At 36.1% G+C, this 23,337-nt stretch overlaps 5 protein-coding genes and 1 non-coding gene across 15 annotated transcripts; 2 read left to right on the forward strand and 4 right to left on the reverse strand.

The window, feature by feature from the left end:
- The first annotated feature begins 815 nt into the window (after positions 1-815).
- On the forward strand, positions 816-889 carry TRNAR-UCG (transfer RNA arginine (anticodon UCG)). Its single transcript has one exon. It is a non-coding gene; the product is annotated as a tRNA-Arg (tRNA).
- Positions 890-1,029: 140 nt separating this feature from the next.
- On the forward strand, positions 1,030-1,494 carry LOC133696451 (uncharacterized). The gene has a single exon (XM_062118637.1). The coding sequence runs from the start codon at positions 1,030-1,032 to the stop codon at positions 1,492-1,494; it is 465 nt and encodes a 154-aa protein (XP_061974621.1).
- A 1,373-nt stretch (positions 1,495-2,867) lies between these two features.
- LOC133696178 (uncharacterized RNA-binding protein C1827.05c) lies at positions 2,868-5,806 on the reverse strand. The gene is made up of 9 exons (XM_062118283.1): positions 5,595-5,806; positions 5,402-5,516; positions 5,252-5,307; positions 5,091-5,138; positions 4,912-5,009; positions 4,598-4,667; positions 4,366-4,476; positions 3,222-3,306; positions 2,868-3,134 (listed from the first exon to the last, which is right to left on the reverse strand). Exons 1-8 carry the CDS (start codon positions 5,694-5,696, stop codon positions 3,256-3,258), a joined length of 651 nt encoding a protein of 216 aa, XP_061974267.1. The 5' UTR covers positions 5,697-5,806; the 3' UTR covers positions 2,868-3,134; positions 3,222-3,255.
- Positions 5,807-6,811: 1,005 nt separating this feature from the next.
- On the reverse strand, positions 6,812-15,006 carry LOC133697354 (serine/threonine-protein kinase CTR1-like). Of its 6 annotated transcripts, XM_062119830.1 has the most exons (16): positions 13,125-14,129; positions 12,519-12,799; positions 12,278-12,425; positions 11,956-12,059; positions 11,282-11,493; positions 10,525-10,775; positions 10,344-10,440; positions 10,153-10,193; positions 9,500-9,568; positions 9,307-9,407; positions 9,133-9,217; positions 8,880-8,978; positions 8,371-8,439; positions 8,119-8,250; positions 7,680-7,774; positions 6,812-7,495 (listed from the first exon to the last, which is right to left on the reverse strand). In XM_062119830.1, the coding sequence occupies exons 1-16, from the start codon at positions 13,341-13,343 to the stop codon at positions 7,393-7,395; spliced, it is 2,106 nt and encodes a 701-aa protein (XP_061975814.1). In that variant the 5' UTR covers positions 13,344-14,129; the 3' UTR covers positions 6,812-7,392. The 6 variants fall into 6 exon arrangements, with proteins under 6 accessions (XP_061975814.1, XP_061975812.1, XP_061975813.1 ...); XM_062119828.1 differs by having other exon boundaries at positions 10,153-10,440; XM_062119829.1 differs by having other exon boundaries at positions 10,344-10,775.
- Positions 14,688-16,633, reverse strand: LOC133697355 (uncharacterized). The gene has a single exon (XM_062119833.1). The coding sequence runs from the start codon at positions 16,435-16,437 to the stop codon at positions 15,055-15,057; it is 1,383 nt and encodes a 460-aa protein (XP_061975817.1). The 5' UTR covers positions 16,438-16,633; the 3' UTR covers positions 14,688-15,054.
- Positions 16,634-16,924: 291 nt separating this feature from the next.
- LOC133696158 (putative pentatricopeptide repeat-containing protein At1g74580) lies at positions 16,925-21,853 on the reverse strand. Of its 5 annotated transcripts, none has more exons than XM_062118226.1 (3): positions 18,778-21,853; positions 18,609-18,689; positions 16,925-17,216 (listed from the first exon to the last, which is right to left on the reverse strand). In XM_062118226.1, the coding sequence occupies exon 1, from the start codon at positions 21,429-21,431 to the stop codon at positions 19,146-19,148; it is 2,286 nt and encodes a 761-aa protein (XP_061974210.1). In that variant the 5' UTR covers positions 21,432-21,853; the 3' UTR covers positions 16,925-17,216; positions 18,609-18,689; positions 18,778-19,145. The 5 variants fall into 5 exon arrangements, with proteins under 5 accessions (XP_061974210.1, XP_061974212.1, XP_061974208.1 ...); XM_062118228.1 differs by lacking the exon at positions 16,925-17,216 and having other exon boundaries at positions 18,641-18,689; positions 18,778-21,433; positions 21,668-21,853; XM_062118224.1 differs by lacking the exon at positions 16,925-17,216 and having other exon boundaries at positions 18,641-18,689; positions 18,778-21,439; positions 21,668-21,853.
- Positions 21,854-23,337: the final 1,484 nt, after the last annotated feature.

Here is a 23,337-nt window from a genome sequence, read left to right on the forward strand (position 1 = left end):
GGGTCCTTTTTCTAAGACTATCATTGGATAATCTCTTGTTTTGCCTTTTGCCACCCGATTCTCTTGATGAGTTTTACATGCATTGGACGGCTCAAATGCAACGGTAACAAGAAGAAGAAAAAAAGATGAAGAAAAGGTCATGATATTAGGAAATTACAGAAATGCAGTAGATATATATATATATATAAAGAAGGGTACCTTTTGGAAGTAGTAAGAAACAGAAAGGTGCCCAAGACTCCACTGGTCTTGAGTCTTAACCTAGCTGTGCCCTAATTAACCATCGGAGCTGTGGAGGAGAGGCCAGTACTTGGATACAAAACGGAAAGTGTATATTGTCGAAAGCAAAAGACAATATTGATGTACTAGAAAGGCAAAGGATTTTCACTCGGTCGAAAGCCTAGGCCCCTAGCGGGGCTTGTGCCAACCTATGACATCCTTTTCTTGTCTTTTCTCGACAAAAAAAACTATCATATAAAACTAGGGATTGTAATACAAGCTGGTTTTGTGTTTGAAATACGGAACCAAATGCAACTGGAGTTTTGAGAATTGGGGAAGGGGGGGTGGGCCATTCCCCTATCCTATTTCATAGCCCAAGACCCATTTGATATTCCATTGGTTAATATATATAAACCTTCAATGCGATTTCTAGTGGACAAAACACATCAATGTCATGAAGCAAATTAAGTTTAGGTCTTTAACATTGCTAAATTGCTAGATGCCATACCTTTTTGCCTTCTATGCGAACATGAAATGCCCCACAACTCCATTGGAAAAGTATGCATTATATAACCTTTATTGCTCAAACACCTTCAAAGGACCGCATAGCGCAGTGGATTAGCGCGTTTGACTTCGGATCAAAAGGTCGTGGGTTCGACTCCCACTGTGGTCGGTTTCAAGTTATTTTCATTTTTTATCTATTTTTTTTTATTATTAACCAGGAATCAATAAAAAAAAAAACTGTTCTAAAGAGTTGTACGTTATATTTTCCAACTTTTTTTATTTTTTTTAATTCGATATGCCATTGATAAAATGTTAGGGCTTGTTTTTTCCCTGCACCCACAAATCCCTTCATTTTCAAGAACCACTCTTCTCCATCCCCAACCCACTCTCCCTCCTGCTTCTTTCCCTCTCAAAATCTCCAAGAAAACCCATCCAAGACTCGTTTTTGCACAAACCAACAACAATAACGACCCAATTCAAGAACCCAAAGAACCAGAACAAGAAAAGAAAAATGGGTCTTCCAATAACAGTGGCGGTGGTTATGATTTGAAGCAAGATCAGCCACCTCCCTTATTCGATATCAAGTGGGGTGATTTGTTACTGAACCCAGATCCCGATAACATCTTGGCCGTTGGATTAACTGGTTTGTTGTCCTGGGCTAGTGTTCAAGTTCTTTGGCAGCTTTTCGTTATCGCTTTGGCTATTCTTGTTGCTGCTGTTAAGTACTCTTTCATTGCTGCTCTCCTTATTTTCATCCTCATTACTCTTCTTTGAGGGTATTTTACTCCTCCTTGGAGTCTTTCTTGATGGTTGTAATAATTTATTGAATTTTATATTTGGCATGCGTTATTGGTTCTTGGGAATTTACTGGCAGAAATTATTGTCTTTCGTTTTCTGTTGTTGAACCATACAATGCTTTATGGTTGAAGTTGCTTTTATATATCATTGGAGAGGTTATGTAGCTCCTTGAACTTGTCCCACTTGTTCAAGTACTATGTTATTTAATGAATTATTGAATGGAGATGCAGAATCCATGTAGCTGATTTCAACTTGTTTGGAGCTAAGATTTACTAAAATCTGGGTGGAGCCAAGTTGTATCCTAGCTACTTGTTTCAATATGGTGTCACGAAGTTTGTCTAAAGAAGGAACATCAGTAACTTATTCCAGCACTGCACTTTCCTTTTGATGGGTTGCTTCCTTGGTTAAATTTGGGTAAAGAAGTTTAATGTCAGAACTTTTTTTGTGATCACTTCCTCAATAGTAGAGAGATGGACACAAGAGTAAATGCAGCTCTCTTTAGTAGTTATAGCTTAAACACCATAAAATCTCTTAAGAAAGTATACAGATTTTTCGTTTCACCATTGCGTTCAGTATAATTAGCTTTACCTGAGAAGAGTTTGAATCCTGTGTATGATCAATTCTATGTGGCAATGTTAATTGTCGTGTGTTGTCGTGTGTCTTCGAATGAATTAGTTGCAAACGAATGGGAAAAAAGAAAAAAAGAACCTGAGCAGGTAAAAGAAAGGTCCAAGAAGCAGAAAGTTGGTTATAATGTGGGAAAGTCGTCTGCTAAAAGCAACACTACTTCTCTGTTGTCATGGGTCAAATTGTGAACAAAAAAATATTCAATTGGCGATGTTCCCTCGCAGATAATCGGTATGAAGACGCGCAATTGCAAACGATCTGCACGCCCATGTAGAGATAGGTGTGTCGTCTGGTGCTGCAATCTACCGTCTCAAGTTTGCTCGGTGCCTTCAAGCAGAGCATAACTGGAAGACACTTTTATCATGTGAATTCCCAAGCATCCATAACTGTTGAACATCTCCACTCTAATCTGCTATGTGAGGCTCGCAGGCGACAGGAGCTGGGCTATGAACTATCTTTTAAATGGTAAGATACCATCTGTCATGCTTTACGAAATAATCCTGCTGAGGCAGATGGATTGCAACACTAACGGTTTGTCAGTGTTGTCAATTTGAACAGTAAAGCCAAGAGGCGAGGGAGGTCCCCCCCCCCCCCCCCCACCCCCCACCCCCCCTTTTATTTTTTTTGATTCGTAGCTTGTATGCCAAAAACACTATGGAAAAAGAGAATGAGCAGTAGCCAGAAATGATATCAGTGGGAAACAACCAAAAAGAAGCAAGGGATATTCGGAACAAGACTGAATTCAAATAAAATAAAACCCACACAAAATTTCTACTTTGACATTAAATAATCCTAGCATCATCGACTAGTGGATTGTTAGGATACGATTTGTGAAAAAACAGCTATAACATATAGAAGCAAAAGGTCAGATACAGGCTTCCATGTCTACATTCAGAAACTTCTCCAAACAGCTGGATTCACAATTTGAGATGGCAATATACTCTTGCATCACAGTCCTCCCTTACTTCCTTTTCTCGTTGACAAAAAACCTAGCAGGAGAAAGTGAGAGTGAGCATCCACTGAACTCATGTAAGGTGCAAAAGCTGATTTACACTATAAAAAAAATGAAAAATTACCACAACAGTGATTCTCAAGGAATTCCACAGAATCCTAATCTTGGCTGAACTTAATCTTCTTTGGCACACACTTGACATCACCAACCTGCAAAAAAAGGAGGGTGGCATAAATTATTTTGATCAGTCATAATACATGGATACCAAAACAAAGGCAGAAAGATCCATTCTTGGTTTGTACCACAACATGGCAATAAATAATCATCACTAAGGAATTCAATGCTTTTATGCTAAACTTCATTTCTCTAAACCATCAAAGTAATATTCATAAAAGCAAAGAAAAGGTATTGATAGCCACTATTCACTATGAATAGAATTTTTACACCACAGATAAAAATGATTCTATACAACCATGGTAAGCTTAAGAGTGGCCCACCAATGGCAAACAGAGTCGAATAGCAGTAAAAGCTATTCGTGAAAGAGAAAAATACATAGGGACTATGCTGGAAAGAACAGGCAGGGGTGTTTATATACATGATTTTGTTTTGATCTACGAACGAGTGGTTGAACAGAAATATCTTGTGCCACCATGTTCAAAGGAATCTGAAAGCTTTTATATCCTGCATTTTGTCTTACAATCACATTTCTTGAGTCACCCAACAATAACTAGGATGACATGCTTACAGATCACAGAGAAGCTGACTTGTATCAAATGAGTATGAGCATCAGAGACAATATATGCATTCAAAGTATTTGTTACCATCTAAGATAAACAGAAAGCTCAGCAGCATTCTAAGTGAGTCAATATTCTATTTCCAAGAAAGTACAACTGATCACAGCTCCATGCTAAATGCAAGAGCAGTTATGGTCATGGTTCAAACAAGGAATCTATTGGAATCAGGGATGCAGGAAACGGGAAGAAATCTTGGGTAAAAAAGACCACTATGAGTATTGGAAATTTTTCATATCACTCAGCAGTTAGAGATCTGATCCGTAGACTCAAGAATACAAATGTTTGTTGTGTACATGGTAATGCTTTCCCATTGACATCAACTAGACTGGTGAGATTGACTAAAGCAATGGAAAAATTTTATTCTAAATCTTGATGCTAGACATAGCAGGCTGATTTCCTTCTCCTGTTCCTTTTCCCCAATTATCTTTGTACTTAGTCAAGTATTAAAAGGAGAAAAATAATAAGAGCTCTTACAAATTCCGGGCACTCATAATCCAAACCAGCAGCTTCTATCTTTTTTCGTCGCTTCTGATCTCGCTTCATAATCCTGCCCACCAATCTTCTGTGCTCATCAAGTGTTCTCTCCTGAATAGCCATAGCACAAAACAAAAGGGTTATCAAGCAATGGTCAGAAATAACATTTTTTTCCTTCTATAGCATGAAAACTATAATTCCTCATGATTATCACTTCCTATCCACTGCATACCTTGTTCTGTCGTTTTCTTTCGGTTTGAAGCCGGTCCACAGGGTTGTAACGATAATTAAAACCTTTCCATCTGTGTCCCCAAAAAGAAAAAGGAAAAACAAAATGAGTAACCATAGCATATGGGGGAGGCAACTAAAGTAAACAGTACAGGATTCTGTGTTTATAGTTTCCAAGTTCAGATATCCAAGAATTTATCCAATAAAGAAAGAATAAAACCCATCAGCAGGATTTAATCGGTGAATGCCTACGGAAATAAATCACATGATGCTATCTTTCCTTTGCACTATGTAAAGTAAAAAAGATAAATCGCTTACAATTTAGGATGAACATGCTCCTGTGGAATAACATAGACTTGCAAAAGATGCTCAAACAACAGATAGTTATGCATACATTCAGCTACAACTTCTGCCACCTGCAATCAGCAAAGGGGTTTTGTTATAAATCCTCAGAAACATCAACATTCAACCAATACTACTATCTCAAAATCTACAACCTCAGGATCTTCAAATTCCATGAATCCAAAATGCTTTGATTTTCCAGTCTGCCAAAAATCACACATGCAAACACCAAGTTAGAATTAAAACCACACCAACTACTGCATTTAAGACATCATTAGTCTACATAGCACATACAAAGTACCAAGAAAAGACTAACCTTTTTATTCCTCGCAATTCTCAATCTCTTGATAATACCGAATTGCGAAAAATAAGCTGAAACATACAACAAAAATCTAATAAACAAAACCACAAAACACAATCTCAACAAAACATAAACACCACCCATTAATAACAAATTAAACCTTACCTTTCATTTCTTCCTCGTAGAAACCATGAGGTATCCTACCAATATACAGCACACCGGACTTATTTTTCAGCTCTTTCAATTCCGGTAACTTCCGCGCCGGTCCACCTTCTAATGGCTATTTTTTAACACGAAAATAAATTACGAAAAAAAACAAAAAATTTAATGTAAGAAGAAAAAAAATAAAAAAACATACCAAGAAATCAGCAGTGGCTTGTTTTCCATTAACTAACTGGGTTGACGAAGAAGAAATTTTGCTCATTTTCTTTTTCAGTGATTTCTTTGCTTTCGCCCCCATGGTAATGAACAAACAGCGAATCGAGAGGAATCTTGTTTGGTTGTCAGGAAAAGAAAAGACGGAAGATATTAGAGAAGGAACGAGAGAGAGAGGAGTTAAAGATATAAGACAGAAACTGAGAGTTCTGAGAGATTAGGGTTTAGGGAATATGGACATGGTCTGGGCTTCATGTTTGGGCCAATGTTAAGATTGACCCGACATAGAGCCAGGCCTAATGTAAATATAGGAAAATTTTATGGTGAAACGTTTTGATTATATTTGTTTTTAATAAAAATAATTTTTCAAATTTCATTTTGGCTTTCCATTTTTTTACAAATAATTTATGGTATATATTTTAATTTTTAATTTTAAAAAATAAATTTCTTACATGATTACCACCACTATTGCCTCTACCAATACTGTCAATTGTCTAAGATGGATTTTTATTTTTTTTCCTGTCTTAATATCAATGAAGTAATCAATGACTATATTTAATAATATAAATAATTTAACCGTCATATATATATAAATTATAGAGATTTTTATATGAATAACGTGATTTAAAATTCTATATTTGTAATATTTTTTCATTTAAATAACATAAAGAAATTCAAAGGATATAAAAAAATTATGAAATGTGATTTTATTATGTCAGTAACTAAGTTCTTGCTCGGTTTAAATACTGGTATATAAAATTGACTATATGCACACATAAACTGACACGTGGAACTTTTTACCTGCCAGCAAGGCTAAGGTACTTTTGCACAGCTAAAAATAAAACTGAATTACACTTCACGAAGGACTAAATTGTGGCGGTACTTAAAGATAAGGAACTGAATTGTTTTTCTCCCGAAATAATAATGCTTTGCTGAGATGAGAACTTATCCATCCATGACTTTAAGTAAGATTTCGATTTATTTTATTTTTTTATAATAAAAATACACAAACACAATCATGAAACTCAAATTATAATTATTAATACTTGCTCAATAGAAAAATACGACAAAAAGGAGTAATTATAGTTATTGAATAACTTTTAATAGCGAAAAAACTCTATTAACTTTTAATAAAACTGGACGTAATTTTTTCTTTCTTATATTTATCTCTAAATATTAATAATAATTACAGCTTTAGCATAATAAAACTTTTCATGCAAGCATTTTATTTATTCTTTTCATAATAGAAAAAAAAATAACCCGTCACTCGAAGTCACCGTAGCAGTCACCGCTTGTCAGAAGAATTTACATGTATGATTAGAAAGTTACTGCCAATGATCTATCAAAAGTTCCCAAAATTTAAATGTAAATGGCACGATCTCTCTCCATCTCTCAAACCTGACGGTTGAGCAGCCAGAAAATTCACACTAAAGGATCGTAATCATAACTCATAAGCAATCCTAGGCCCTGGCTGATACTATAAGACCAACAGAGTGAAGATATCAACCAAATGATGGCACATCAGTATAATTAGTAACATGAATGGACCAGCCTCCCTCAACTCCTCCTATGAAAGTTTCTTTGACAAGCCTGGCTTTTCCACCCATTTTTCTTGATATTTGATATCTTGACAACTTCTTGTGTATATTCACAATTGTAGCTACAAGAATTAGTTCATGGCAGACACAAAAAGGGTGATCAACATCTTGTTAAAGCCTGGAAAATATCATGGGAATGAGAGGGCTGAAATCATGTGAGCAGTTTGACTGCATATAGCTTTGTCATCGAATTACTCGAGGAGCAACTGGTTGGGAGATGGAGTCGTTTATCAGCTCCTGTAAAGTTTTCATGATATAAGAGAATGAAGGACGTTTTGAGGGCTCGCTGCAGTGAAAGGAAAGCCCACTATTAGAATATGACAGAAAGGGGATAGAGATGCTAAAGGCCACTGTACATTACTTGGTTCCTTACCCTGATAAGGGTTTCTTGAAGATACACATATTTCACAGTTGGGAAATAAAATTTGTCCATAAACTCTATGGAGATATAATTATGAACGTCCACTTACCTATCCAAGCAGACCTTAATCAAGGCAGCCACTGAAGGATTTACATTGCTTGGAATCTCAAGCCTTCCGCCCATAAAACCAACAGCAGCAATGATCTGCAGCAAAATATACAGCACTCGTTTAACATTAATACTAGCATTTGTGTTCTGTATAATGCAGAATCATGTGTACATTAGTATCTGTTCCGATAACTATGATAGTTCTAGTTACAGACTTCATCTCAGGCAGCAGTTAGTATTCTGTGCGTAATAAGGAACAGTCCACACCCTTCAACAGTTGACCAGTTAATATTCTGTGCATTTCCCTTTGAAGATCTCACATCCATTCTCAAGTTCAAAAATATTAGTTGAAGAAGAGAAACCAATTCTATATTTTCTTGGATTATAAGTGTATGAATTTTGCAACAATTTGTGAAATGAAGCATACGAATGCAAATTACCTGTGCTTGTTTTAAATTTCTCCATGGATGTTGCAGGGTCATAAGTTCCCACAAGACTACACCAAAGCTGTAAACATCTGATTTTTCATTTGATTGCTCATTACGGAGTACTTCTGGGGCCATCCACTCAGGCTATAGAAGAGGGTCCAGAATTGTAAACTCAAGTTTGTAACCAAATCCATGCTTCATTTATATAACATACAATACAAGGAAGTGCATGTAACAGCTTATTGATTCCAAAGTAGTACTTACAGTCCCTGCAGCATTTGTCGATGAAATATATGTCTTCGCTTTTGAGCGTGAGAGGCCGAAATCACAAATCTGGATAAACATTTTCCTGTCAGTCTTCTCATCCAAAGTATGTCAATGAACATTCCCACAAAAGACATGAGAAGTGTCCACATTTTCATTGCAATAAAATTAGCTTGCTCTTTATTATTTCTTAAGAGTATAAGAGGGTACTTAGGCCATTAAGTTATTCTATTTCTGTTCTCAAATTTAGTTAGTCACTTCAGCATTGTATGCTAATCAGGTGAGGAATCAACAATGACATCAGCTGTTGAAGTCCTGTGTCAATGGGAAATTTGACCACTGAAACTTTAAGGCCAAAGCACAGAGAGAGGAGAGAAGAAAAAACAATTTTCAGGTTTAAGGTTAAAGGTTTTGAGCAGAGCAGAAAGTTTTTAAGCATCTCATTGAAAGAGGAAAAAGATTAGTAAATAAAAATGGTTATCCAAATATCACTGTTTTGGAATACTAACCTTGACCTTGTATGCACTGTCCACTAAGAGATTTAGAGATTTCAAATCTCGATGAATAATGGGAGGTCTAAACTGATGAAGATAGTTCATTCCCTTTGCCTGCACAGATAAATGAACAGCTCCTAAATCCAGGAAATTTATTTTCAACGTCAAGATGATAATATTAAAGTTCCAACTTTTTGCTAGCATTTGTTCCACTGATTATCCATTTGCATAGAAACATAAATATTAGCCAAAAGAAGAAGAAGCATACAACATCATTCGCCATATTTAAGCGGCGCCTCTCATTCAGTATCAAGGCAGCATCAGGCAGATGTAAAAGTTTGTGCAAGCTGCCTCTGCAGTCCAAAGCAAATTATTTACATTAACAAAGAGTTGATTTCTTACAAAAATATCTACCAAAAATCATCACAAAGAATTTTAATACCTTGATAAATACTCCATAACTATGGACAAGTTAGGGGGTTGGGTAACAGCACCCATAAAGAGAACAATATTTGGATGTCGTAAACGTTTCATTATAGAAACCTGACAAACAAGAATCAATGCAATTAAGGTTAACTCGAAACATGAAACACTAGACAGTCAATGTTAGTTTTTACAGAACAAAGTATAGGTACCTCACTCAAAAATTCCTCAAAGCGCTCTGCATGAAATTCTTGCTCCTCGAGAATTTTGACAGCAACATCCTGAAATTGATATTTTCAGTACTGATGAAGATCAGAGCATTAAAATGAAGATGAAAAACTTAAACAATGAACTAATCATGGCGACAAAACTGAAGGGGCTAATAGAAATATCCAGTATGATTACATAGTTGATAGGACTGAAGGACTGAGACAAGAATTGATGCACTCAAATGACCACTTCTAGGTGCAAGAATGGCTAGTAATCAACTCAAGATTATTTTGCATATCGTAAAGCATGCATAAATACAACCACTCTGCATATCCTAACTACTTTATAGGTCTACAAACCATAATACAAGGCAGTCCTGCAACCGATAACCTCCTAGGAAGCCTCAATAGATAATGACAAAAGAGGAGATTGGTTTTTTTGTAAAGGCACCAAGTGTTGTAGCAGAATCCACAATAGAACACCACTTTGCTGCTGGGTTTTCTTATAAATAATGTATACATATAACCTTGTATCTCATCAACAACAGCAATCATAGAGATGAAAAGATTCCCGCTCAAAAACCACTATAAATACATATTCAAAACTTGCAAAACAAAATGTCTATGATGATTAGATAAAAGGAAGAAATTCTTACTGAACCACGCCAGTCAGCATGATAGACAGTTCCAAAGGAGCCTGAGAAGCATTTGTTAGTATCCTTCATGAAAGAAATCTCACAAAATTCACAGACTAAAATACAATGGACAGGTGAAGGGGATGCAGAAATATCAATAGCTACCATATCATGCAGCTGTGAGGTCCTTCCAAAGTTCAAATGAAAAATACCTGATCCAATTTTCTTCTTCAATAGAAGTTCACTCCAGGGAACATCCAAATCTTCCTCTTCAAGATGAAGTTGATTGTTTGATTTACTTGGTATTGTCTGGTTTATTTCCATGAACAACAAATTATTTGTAGCAACAGGCTTTGGATTAGAGATGACAGGATCTGTATGTTTTTTCTTAACTGGTAGGATAGAACTTGGCACATTGGGACCTTCATTGGGACCTTCAACGAAGTTCTCCGTCTTTACGACATTCAGAAATGGATTATATGAGTTTGGCGCCTGCAGATCCATGTCATGCATGATGTTCTGAGCAACTCCTTGGTGCAGAGGTGACAGAAAAGCTTCATGTTTGTTGCTTGATGTGGGTGGAAGGTTCTTCATGTCTTTACCAAGCCTTGAAATGAATCTGTCATCTTCATGAATAGTAGGGCCTGAAAATCAAAGCTTGGTAAATGTCACTAACAAAGAACTTCACTGAATCTCAATTGTCTTTAAGTAACATTTACAAGCATAAGTTGTCACTCTAGCATTTTCTTTGGGAGGTCAGACTCATAGTCACAGGCACAGTCACAGTCAGGCACGTCAAGTGTGCTGTAATAAACCGTATTGAGCATTACAATCAGCATATTTAAGCCTTTTCTTTTCTGTTAACAACATTTTACATTTATTTAAATACTGTTACGGTTGAATGAAGTTTGATCACAAGATATGAATTAATTCTTTAGTTTTTTACAAAATTTACAATTTGAAGGCACAGGGAAAGTATTATGCATCTTAAACAAGTATGAAAATGTGGTGGGGATTGTAGAGAAATAGGTTAAACAAACATTAAATGATGCATAAGTTGATCCCTATGTCACCTGATTATGACAAACAAATGCCAAAGCCATCATGTTTTTTAAAATATTATAGATTCATGAAGTAGATAGGGAATCACCTGATGAAAGATTATCAAACACAAGATTAAGTGGCTGGCAGTCAAGGAAATAGAGTTTGGCTGCCAATGTCCTGAAGTCCTCAGTCGTTTGGATAGATTTAAACCTTGGATGAGACAATGGTGAAGAAACTAATATTGAAGATGTACAATTGAGTGAGGAATCAGGCTGGCTTAGGGCTCCTGGCTTTCCAAGCAAATCAACAAAGTATTCCCTGAGGATTATAGAATTAATTAAGAGATCAACCACTCCATAGACCTTTCATTTCAACAATTATAGAGCAATATGAACTACCGTAAAGGAAAACTCCTACCATAATTCCCAAAGATAGGTCAGTCATTCAACCTCACAATTTCGAACAACTGAGCTTTGAAAACAAAAGCAACTGTGAATCCTCTCACAGCAGTAATTACTTAGCGAACTGGACGACTCTATATCTAATTGCCTAAATGGAAGTGCAGGCAGGTTCAATGGAAAACATGGATGAAACCTACAGCAATCCAAGATTCACTCATCCTCTCCCACTCTTAAGTCTCCACTACATAACACTAAAATTGTCAATATATATACCAATCACAAAATTTGATTTACCCACATTTTAAAACTCTTATTGCTCCACATATTTCCAAACTACTATATACTGAAATTTAAATAATAAATGGCTGAAAGCGCATACCTGTCATCACCAACTTGAACAAGACAGGATGAAACAACATCTCTTCTGCAGTATTTACATCCGTTAACAATTCTGCAAGGCAAATTAATAGAGTCTGCCAATACCTACGAAAAAACACATTTCAAGAGATGTGAAATTGTCAATAGAGACATTTCTAGGTCAGAAGAGACAGATAAAATAATTAAAGGAACACACACACACATATAGCCAAAAGGTTACATTTTTCCATTTGACATACAAATCATATGCATTCAATACAAACATGGACAACATGAAAAAAACTATAGAATGCAATGAACAACAACAAATTTGTGATATTTACTTTAAACAGTAATGCACGATGAACACAGAGGCCAATCGTTAAGCTTCCAACCAGAATTACAACAGAACCTAAACGCCTTTTCATAACTTCAGTACATTCCTTCCAGCATTTGGCGAAAGTGTCATCATCTTCATTGAAGACAACACCCCTGAGACAAGAACAAAAACCCTTGTTGACAAGAATTATAACACAAAAGCATTCAAGGCAAACACCCGAAACTGATGATAACTCTAGAACTCACCCCATACGATTACAAACAAGATTCGCAAGCTGCTCAACCACATCTTTTGTTGTATTCGAGCCACTCCAAAGACCAGTAACTCTATTATGTAACTCCTTCAAACCAGGATCCCTCAATCTATCTACCAAAACCACTTCTATTGACAAATCATTGACAGCCTTTAATGATTCAAAAGACGGGACACGACTATCAGCACTTATACTCCATGTATAAGGATCCAATCCATGCATCACGTAAAACCCATCTGGAATTTTATCATTATAAGACAAACATCCATTCACCTGAGACAAATAAAATCATTTAAAAAAAAAACCAGAGACCATTTCAGAGCACAACAAAATATTCTAAAAACTCATCGTAACCGAATCTTCTTCGAAATCACTTCTAAAAGAGAATCTTAAACAATTGAATTCGTGGGGTAAACTCACTTCAATGGTTGAGATTTTCGGGAAGTGAATTCGGAAAGAATGAGTAAAATTAGCGATGCTCGTATCTGTATTTTTAAATAAATTAGACATTCAGGTGAAATCCTCCAGCTAGCTTGCTTGCATGCATGCATGCATACAAGAAAACTAAAAAAACAAATAGAAGACGAGCAGAAAGTACCCAAAAACGATGAGAAAGGGATTCTGGAGAATCAGAGAAAGAAGAAACTCCTCTGGTACTATCACTAGAATTCCAATCCAAGAAACTGGGATCATTAGCTGAAGCAGCTTGTGAAGATAGCCTCAAAGCCAGAGCGAGCTGTAACTGATAACTCTCTTCCGTTTGTTTAGCCCAGCTCTTTATCGTTGCTTCTTCACACCAACTTCCAGACTCCTCCATTCCAGGAAAAATAAAAAAAACTCCGAACTCCCAATTACAGAATGAATTCAATGAACTTAGAGCATTTGAGGTTGAACATTGAGAAGAAGAAAGAATGATTACCGGAAATGGAAATGATTCGCTGGCATTGATATTTTAGTTTAGCTTGGAATGGAAAAAGTAGGGAAAGGAAAGGGAATTTCTTTTCTTCTCTTTTGTTGGGTGGGAGTTAAGTGGGGTGTTCCAGTTTTTGAATGTTACAGGATTCTGCTAGGTTCAGTGAATGAATGGATGGGATCCTGTGTGGGCGGGTGGGCGGTGGAATAGTATGTCACTGATTGGTTGTTGGTCGGTCTTCTGTGATTTGATTGGTTAGTATTGGTTAACGAACATGTGCAGGTCACAGACTCTCAGGCAGGTCCTCATATCGGTAGCCGTTTAGGACTAATGACCTTTGACATTAATATTTTTTATTGTTCTTGTTTTATCCTTTCGATTTTAAGATTTTTAATACGGGATTTTTTTCCACCATTTTTTCCTTGGTTTCAGACTGACGACTACAACATAAACATGGGCATTGCTAAAAGATTAATCATTTACTTTATTAAATTAAAAAAATCATTCCTCGACTCTGTACATTTTTTTTATTTCTTTTTTTCACAGCCAACAAAAATAAAAAACTTATATAGTCTCCAATAAAAATATAGAAATTCATTTCAAAATCATTCAAAAATATATTTATTTTATATTTTTATTTATAACTAAACACAACCACAATTTCCAGGTTTCATAATTGAACTGCCATTTTCACAATTATGATCATTAATAACCTTCTGTTTGTCAAGAAGTTGAAAACGGGAAAAATTGAAGGGAACAAAAAATAAACTTTTAAGATTCGAGTGAAACAGAAATTACCGTGATTTTTGCCATAATTATCTAAAAAAACACGTTTGATTCTATTCAGATAATCTAAGGATAAAACTTATCTGTTTAATGATATCTTCTTTAAACACTACACTCTCTTTACATCGAAAACAAGACAAAAGTTTTAATCTTTCTGTCCCAAGAAATGGAAGTTGATCTAGCACCAAAATTGTGTGAGGTGTTTGGCGGAGATGGCGGGGCAGTGGCTGTGTTCAGGTTGATGGTCGGAGGGTCTTGGAAACTGCTGTTAAGGCAGGTCATTTTCTGTTTTTGACAGGGAGTTTCACTGGGAATACAAGTCATAATTTGATACACAGTTTTAGCACCAGTGTGCATCAGCTAGCTTGTGACATTTCTTCATTTACTACGTGGAATTAACCTCTCTCCTTTATGCTGCCAACACAACACAATGGAAAAACAATAATGCCAACAAGAAAAACATAGCAAATAACTGCCTTAGTGCACAGAGTTCTATAGTCCCTTGTAAATCCAAGGAACGTGTCCTCTACAGATGAGCTATCCATGCACTTAACAAAAGCTGCAATTGTCAAGTCTGCTACATGGAAAAAGACAGTCATTTTTCAAAAACCTAGAACTCGAGAAATAACAGTGAAAGAGATGTGAGAAAAGGTACTTACAAACAAGATCCAATTAGAGAAATATTGGCCCACAAAAACTTCTTCTGAAGCTTGCCACAAGATGACGCTCTTTAGAGAAATTCTGAGACTTTCCTGGTATGATCCGAATTCAAGTTAAAACAATAGCATCAGAAAAACCACATTTTTGGTCCTCTATAAACCACCAGGCCTTAAATTTTCCTTATGGAATCCAAGTATCTTCCCAAGATCGCTATCCTCAGTTTCTGAAGAAAACTATTCTCACATTCACTAAGTGGTGATGAAACAGGCGAGACTTTAGCAATAAGAACAAAATTCTCTCCATTTTCAACATCAATTTCATACAGCTCATGAAAAATCTCCTGAAACTCATGTATCAATGTATCATAGAACAATCTAGTCGGAGGAATCACATTCATGACAAAAATCCCAAAATCACTAAGAACAGACCTGGCAGCCAGAAGAATGTGCTTCTTAACAAATTCCAATGGCGGAGCAATGACACCATTTCTAGCATTACAAGAATCTAAATCAACCATAATGACATCAAACTTGACATCAAAAACATTTGCATGATTTAAATAACAATCACCGTCATCTTCACCTGAAACCAAATTCAGCACCCTATCTTTACTCGCAAGCTTCTCTACATATTCTATAGCATCCCCAACACAAACCTGAATTTCTTCCAGCCCAAAATACTGCCTCGCAACGCTTAAAACCTCCTCATCCATTTCCACACCGAAAACTTCAAACCCCAATTGAGTTCTCAGAAAACTAAGTAAGGCTCCACCACCTACACCTAAACACAAAGCTTTAGGCTTTAACCCTTTTCGAAACCGATCCTCGATACAAGAACCAATCAAAGAAAGACTAGCTACCATCGGTATCAAATATGAATGCACCAGAACCTTAGTGTCAGGCCTAAACTTCACTTCTCCACCAATCTTAACACGATCCAACTCAAAAACCTTCTGAGGCACGATTCGAATCTCTGTTTGAACCAAATTTGGCATTCTTTTGAACCTCAATCTCCTCCTAAACTCTCTCAATTCACTATCACTCTCAATCTCAATATCCTCAACAAGCATTTCACTAACAAAAATACCAGCACGTCTCTCTAAAACCACACTACAAATCAAATTATCTTCATAATCCAAAATAGGCACATCAAAAATCCCATCTTTAACGCTAACTTTAGGAGATAAAGCAAAAAACAAAGGCTTTAAACTATTTTCAAGACTTTTTACATACTGGGCATCCTCCCTTTTGTGGTAAGTCAATGGAGATGAATCAGGGCCGTCGATTCGATTGTTGCCGATCAATATGAGCCGTGAGATTCCAGGAGAGGATAAGAGGAGCTGGAGGTGACCTGACTCGGTTGAGAAAATCCAGTCTGGTTCACGGGTTTGAGGGACAAAGAGAGCTGCGACTTGAGGAGACTCGGTGAGTTGGATTGGGGAGTCGAGGACCGCAACTCGGAGGAGGTGAGTTGGGAGTACGGGGTTGGGTATTGTGAAAGAGAGGAAACGAGAGGGGATTATGGTTTCGAAGGTTTTTATGTCAAGGGACATTGAGTCTGGCTTTAGAACAAGAGGGGGAGAGGGAAAGGAAGGGAAATCAGGAGAGGGGGAAGGAAGGAAAAGGTGGAGGATGGAAGGTGATATCAATTTTCACTGGGAGAAAAATTAATAAAACTTCAGTATTCAATTTGCTGAAAAAGGCGCCGGACAAAAATACCTTGGAAGCAAAGGGCACAAACTTGATCCAAAATTAATCTGGTGACTCAAAGTTTAAATTGAATGGAGACCACATCGATTCAGTTTTTTTAAAAAAATATATTTATTTAAATAAAATGACATTTTAAAAAAAATATAATTTTAAAAAAATCTAAAAAGATATCCTGTGAATCAACCATTGCATCTTTATCAAGTCTTGTATCTATGAAATAGATTATCCCAATTTATTTATTTTTGTTTTTTAATTTAATAGTATTAATTTATTTTTCTCAAAAGTAGCTTAACATTCCGAATGGATCTAATTATCAAAATAAGAAGAAAATGCATCTAAAACGTTTCAGCCCCACAAAAAAGGGGAAAATACTAGATAAGATAGCAATATGTTTCTGAATTCTGATAATAATTCCCTGACATTGCAACCTATATAGGAATTGAAACAGAAATAATTCTCTGCTAAGAAAGTTCAAATTATCAGAATATCTCATGCTGGATGCTGCTGCTCGAAACTGGTTTATAGGAGGAGGCAGCTGGTTCAAAAGGGCAATCAGCCCTCCCACACGAAAAGCAAAATAGGCCTCGTTTAATCCAACCACCCGGGTACCATCACCTTGCACCTGTCACCAGAAAGCAAAATGTTGGCGTTAGTTCGAATGAAGCTCCCTGGAATTTGATGCAAACGCTGACCAACAAGACCGGAGCACCAATCAGTCGTGAGACCAGAAAAAATAGTGGTGGTTTGTATGAAGATATTTTTACTTCAGACATCAGCATCTGGAAACTGGTGGGAACATAGCTAGTGTTCGTTGTTGTGTTGGTAATTATTTTTTAAAATATTTTTTATTTAAATTTAAAGTTTTATTTTTAATATAGTATATTAAAACAATCTAAATATATATATAAAAATCATTTAAAAAAAAAACACAGCTATGCCGGCCCATGATATATCCATTTGCAAACATGACTGTAGCATGATAAATATCCACTGTTTTTTCTTTTTCATATTTCCAATTTTAAGGCTCGCCTCTGTTTCAACCAATCTTTCCACTTGAACCACCTCTTCCACGGCCTCTACCAATGCCCTTAGCACCTCCATTAGCACTATCAGGGTCACAACCAAGCCCTTTCACCAGTACCGTCTGATGCTCAAACCTAGGTGGCTTTGGATTGAAAAAATTGAGAGTCAATCAATTAAATTTTCAAGTTTCTACATTTCTGAACGTGTATAGCAGAAGGCAGAAAAATAATTAATCAATTAACAAACAAAATTGCGAATTTCAGATTTCTGAAACAAAAATAAGACAGAGCTCAACATTCTTCATTGATTCATATAAAATGACAACAAAAGTAACTGCAACACTAAGCAGTGCAAGTATCTATGAACACTATGAGGTCACAGGGCTATAAAACTCTCCTCCATGAACAAATTTCGCAAGCATAGTGACATCAGGGTTTCATGAGGTGCAATACTGTCACTGAAATCTTGTCAAGTACCTAATGCCATATGAATAGAAAAACTCAAGGACTTTTTTTTTTCTCTTTTAATGTTCCCTGCCTAGCTCTGCAAAGTTGACGAGCAATATTGATATCTATTAGATGCAAGATAAAATCATGTGGCTCTTACAATTTTGTTTCCATTTCAATGCAATCAGATTTAAAATCAGAGAAATCAGGATGCACAAGCTACTTAATCATAAATGAAGTTTCTCGAGCGAAGTGAGTGAATCTAAGTGAGAGTTAGCACATCCCATTTTTCTGAACCAACAATTCTCAAGTGCTGATTGAAATCAAAATCAAACAATTTCCGTCACATTGAATTTTCTCAGTAGCCAAACAGAGAACTAGGACTGCCATTGAAATTTGAAAGAGATGTTTTATTCACTGACATTTTAAACTAAAATTTAAAGTTTTCCTCTAAATCAAATTTACCTGAATAGGAAGTAGAAATAAAATAGCTAAAATCAATGAAACACAATCAAGTGAATTGTTGGAAAATCCAGTGGGAGAACCTGCTTTTGACAGAAACCATAGTAGCCAGGAGTTGAGAAAACTTGAATCTACTATAAATTAGGTTTCACAGCTCTGTTTGGCTGCAAGGGAAATGAAGAAAAGTGACTCTCTCACATGCAGTACATGATTAAGGAATCGAAAATTGTAATAAAAAATTGAAAATTTCACCTGTGTCATATCATTGAATATTGTACATACAGCTTTCAGGACTGAAAGGCAGCCTCTGTCTAGTTTTAGGGTGAAGATCCTTCTATAGTTCAGAAATTATAATGCTGCCAGCCAGCAACAAACAAGCAACCAGAAACTTGTTTTGAGTTTTTCAATTAGCCCAGCCTGCCTCAGAAATGCATAATAATGTTAAAATTACATTGCTGGGATGGAGGTAACGATACAAAATATATTTTTTTCATTTTTAAAGCAGAGAGAAGTTGAGCCAGCAGAACCTCTTCTTTGTTGTTGTTGAAATAACTTCTTTCACATTTCCACTTCCAGTGAAGAAATTCGGTCAACATACATGAATGCCTTCCTGCACCACGTTAGTGCCTATTTGGAAGTTTTTGCTTTTGGGTCTTTTTATCTCTAATACCATCATACAGAAGTTCATAAGCATAGTAAGTTATACAACTTCTCTTCAACAAATCTTCCACAACTATTTTAGGCGCTGCAACCACCTTCTTATCAGCCTCTGATATGCTATTCACAACCTCAGGGACAATACCATTGTGCACCATAAAATGGATAATATCAACTGCCTCGTGAACTCTCTGCTGCACGCAAAGGCAATTTATTACTCGCCCAAACGTTGTCAGTGATGGAATGAACCCTTTCTCAATCATTTCCAGTAGAAACTTGTATCCAGAATCAGTGTTTCCTGTTATGCAAAAGCCATCGATCATGACACGATAAGTGTACGTGTCTGGGGCACAGCCTCCAGCACCCATCTCAAGAAAAAGCTTTTCTGCCATATGAAGATCTAGCTTCTCAGCAAAAGCATTGATCATTATGTTATACGTTGCTGTTGTATGTGAGACCTTATATTGTTCTCCCATTCTTCTAAAGAGCTGGTAAGCTCCTTTCAGGTCCCCATTATTGGCAAACCCACTGATGATTGTAGCAAAACTAACAGTATCTGGTGTAATGCCTTTGTTTAGTATTTCATCAACCAAGTCCAAAGCCTCATTTACTTTCCCAGCTTTACAGAGGCTCTCAGTGAGTATATTGTATGTGATTTTGTTAGGGACACACCCTTTCTCCACCATCGTTTTGAAAGTTTCCATCAAATCTTCATTCTTTACGGCCTTGGAGAGGCCATTCAACACAGAGTTATATGTGATCACATCAGGAGTAACACCATGGCTCCACATTTTATTCAGAATCTGAATTGTTATTTCCATTTTCAACTGTTTACAGTAGCCATCAATCAACGTATTAAATGTAAAAACATCAGGAACATATCCTTTGGCGATAGCATCATTCATTAGGTTATTGGCATCGGAGACACAACCCATCTTGCACAATCCATTTATAACTAAATTATAAGTCCATATATCAGAGCTGCAGCCATTTTCTGACATCTCATTCATCATCTGCAAGGCTTGCAAGATAAGTCCTTCCTGACACAACCCTTTAATTAGCATGTTGCATAGGATTACAGTAGGCTTCAATCCTTTTCCCAATGCCGCGTTGAAAAGAGCCAGGGCACGGTCAATTTCATCATTCTGGCATAACCCGTTAATTAGGGAGCAATATGTGAACTCATCAGGCACAAATCCCTTGCAAATTGCCCCTTGAAGAATCTTCTCAGCATTTTGTATCATACCCATTTTGCAATATCCATCAATTAAAGTGTTGTAAGTGAAACCATCGGGCTCTAAACCACCATTCACCAGTTTGTGCAGATACTTCTCAGCTTCTACTACATTAGAGTTTTTACACAATCCACAAATTAACGTGTTATACGTGACCACATCGGGAGTTAGGCCTTCTCTAATAACACTGTCCAACATACTCATAGCCCCACTAAGCATACCCTTTCTGCAAAGCCCTTGGATGAAAATATTAAATGTAAACAAATTTGAGCACATACCCTTCTTCAGCACCTTGTTGAGAAGTCTTTCACTTTCTTGGACCTCCCCCTTCTTACAAAGAGTGTGTAAAAGCTTGTTGAAAGTAGAAACATCAGGGAAAATACCTATCCTGAGCATATCATTAAATAATTCATATGCCTCGACTCGGTAATTCTCTTCATAAAACCCAGCAACAACAGTACAATAGGCAACTGCATTAAGCTGACACCCTTGAGAAACCATGTTATTAAGAAGCCTTAAAGCAGAGTGAGGCCTTTTCGTCCTACAGAACGACTTGATCCTAATAGTGAATGTATAAACATCAGGAACAATCCCCACATTCTTCATTCTCAAAAACACTTTATGAGCCTGCTTGAAGTACCCAGATTCCACCAATATATTCATAATTGCATTATAGGATAAAACAGATGGCTCACAGTTATAAAAATCCATTCTTTCAAACACATCAACAGCCTCTTGAACCTTCCCTTTCCTTCCATAACTTTTCATAGCTCCAATATACACTCCTTCGAGCAAACTATTATCTATATCCATCCTCATCTCCGCAAGCACGTTCTCCATGGCCACGAAATTCCCGTGAAACCCAAGTTTTTGGATAATGCATTTGTAAGTTAACAAACTGTGCTTGAACCCATCTTCTCTTTTAACTTTGTTGAACATTTCAAGGGCTTTGAGAGGATCCTTTTGCTGCTTCAAAACAGCTGCCACGTGTTTAGGAAGCAGAGAAGCACTCATCCCTACAACTATGGAAGAAGCTAGTGATAATGATCAAAACCCATCCAAAAAATTCCTGCCCAGTTGATTTTGAAGCCAAGACAAGGGGGTAAAGAAGAAGAGGAAGGAGAAGAAGTGTGTTGCTTTTAACTTGATTCAATTTATTTTCCTAGAGTACAAAGAAGAAGAAGAAAATACACAAACCAGTTGATAAAATTCAAAAAAAAAAACATAGCACTTTGAAAGGAGGAAATTACCAGTAATGTGGAGACAGGAACATGTAATTAGGGTTCAGAGTTGTTGCACGAGACCGGTGGCGTTGGAAGTAGAGCTGTTAATAATGATTATTCTCTGTCTCGTGCTTAAATGGAGAAGATTGGCATGGAGGGGGTGTAGTCATAGTCTTGAACGGTGTCGTTTCTTTTTCTTTCTACTTTTTAACATGAAATGATTTTTACCCGCGATACATGGAAAGCCCGAAATACTAATTGACGATTGTTGTAGAGTTGCTAGAATAGATCATTAAGAAAATCATTAAACTGGCCACCGAGATCATAATACGCGTTCGCTATGGTGATTGGGATTGCGAGAATTCATGTTTTTTACATGCATTTAAAAAATATGTTTAATTTTTAAAAATATTAAATTAATATTTTTTTAAAATATTTTTATATAATTTTATTATATTAATATACAGAATTAAAAAAAAAAATAGACTATCAAACAAAAAATACTTTTGCAGGGTATCTTGAACCTGAATGCTACACTTGTTCACGTGGTTGCTGTAAAGAAGCTAGCTAGATAGACGCATCGTGATCTTGTTAGAGCTAGCAATATATGTATGGTGAAGCTCTATTTAAATTGAATGAGCATCGAGGATATAAATTATCTATATTCAAAGCTTATATTATGATTATTGTAGCTGGACCGTGTGTGAAGATAAATAAAATAGAAAAAAAAAAACCCATCAATCAACATGTTAAAAGACATGCTGCTGTGTCTTTCTGTAAGAGTGGGTATGAAGTTTTTCTTTATTATCTCCTTACATGCTATATTGTGACACATGTTTTCAAAGTGAAAAATCAATTTCAAATCACATACCCAGTGGACTAGCATATTTTATATCTTTTATTTATTGTGTAGTTTAATATTTAAAAGGATGAAAAACCAAAGTAATAACAGGCAGAATATTAAGTCCGGACTATATAGATCTAGCTTGCTTTCAAATAATATCATAATGTTTAGCTCCACACTTAACTCATGTATATATGGTACAGCGATTTGTCAGCTTCGATATCTTTTGATTTGACCGCATGTTGAGCTTGGATAGAAATAAGATTGGTGAGTTATCTAACTCATTATATTTATGTTCAGTTATGCGTTGACTTCGAATATATGTTAATTTATACAAGCTGTCGAGCTTAAAATTATTAGTTGCAACCACGTGTTGAGTCTAGATACATGTGGATTAAACAAATTGTTATACCAAACATCATTAAGTTCAATCATGTATCGAATCTCGGCATGTACAGGTCCAATGAGTCACTATATCTAATATCATTGAATTGAGCTATTTGCCGAACTCGAATATATGTAGGTCAAGTGAGTTGTCAAATTTAATATCATTGAGTTCAATTATATACCGAGACCAAATGCTTCATATCATTCAAATTCTAAATAAGCATGAAACTAATAATCATTATGGGTTTCATGTTATGTTAGGTTACGAGGCATTATTTATTTATTTTTATAACTTCTTATATAAAATGATAAAATTTATAAATAATTATCTCTCTACATCCTAATAGCGTGTTTGGCAGTGTGGTTGCGGGTGCTTTTCAAATAATTTTTCGTGCCAAAATACATGCCAACGATGTTTTTTCATTTTTAAAAAATTATTTTTGATATCAGCACATCAAAACTATCC

Source organism: Populus nigra, chromosome 6 (genome assembly GCF_951802175.1).
Source record: "Populus nigra chromosome 6, ddPopNigr1.1, whole genome shotgun sequence".
NCBI lineage: Eukaryota > Viridiplantae > Streptophyta > Magnoliopsida > Malpighiales > Salicaceae > Populus > Populus nigra.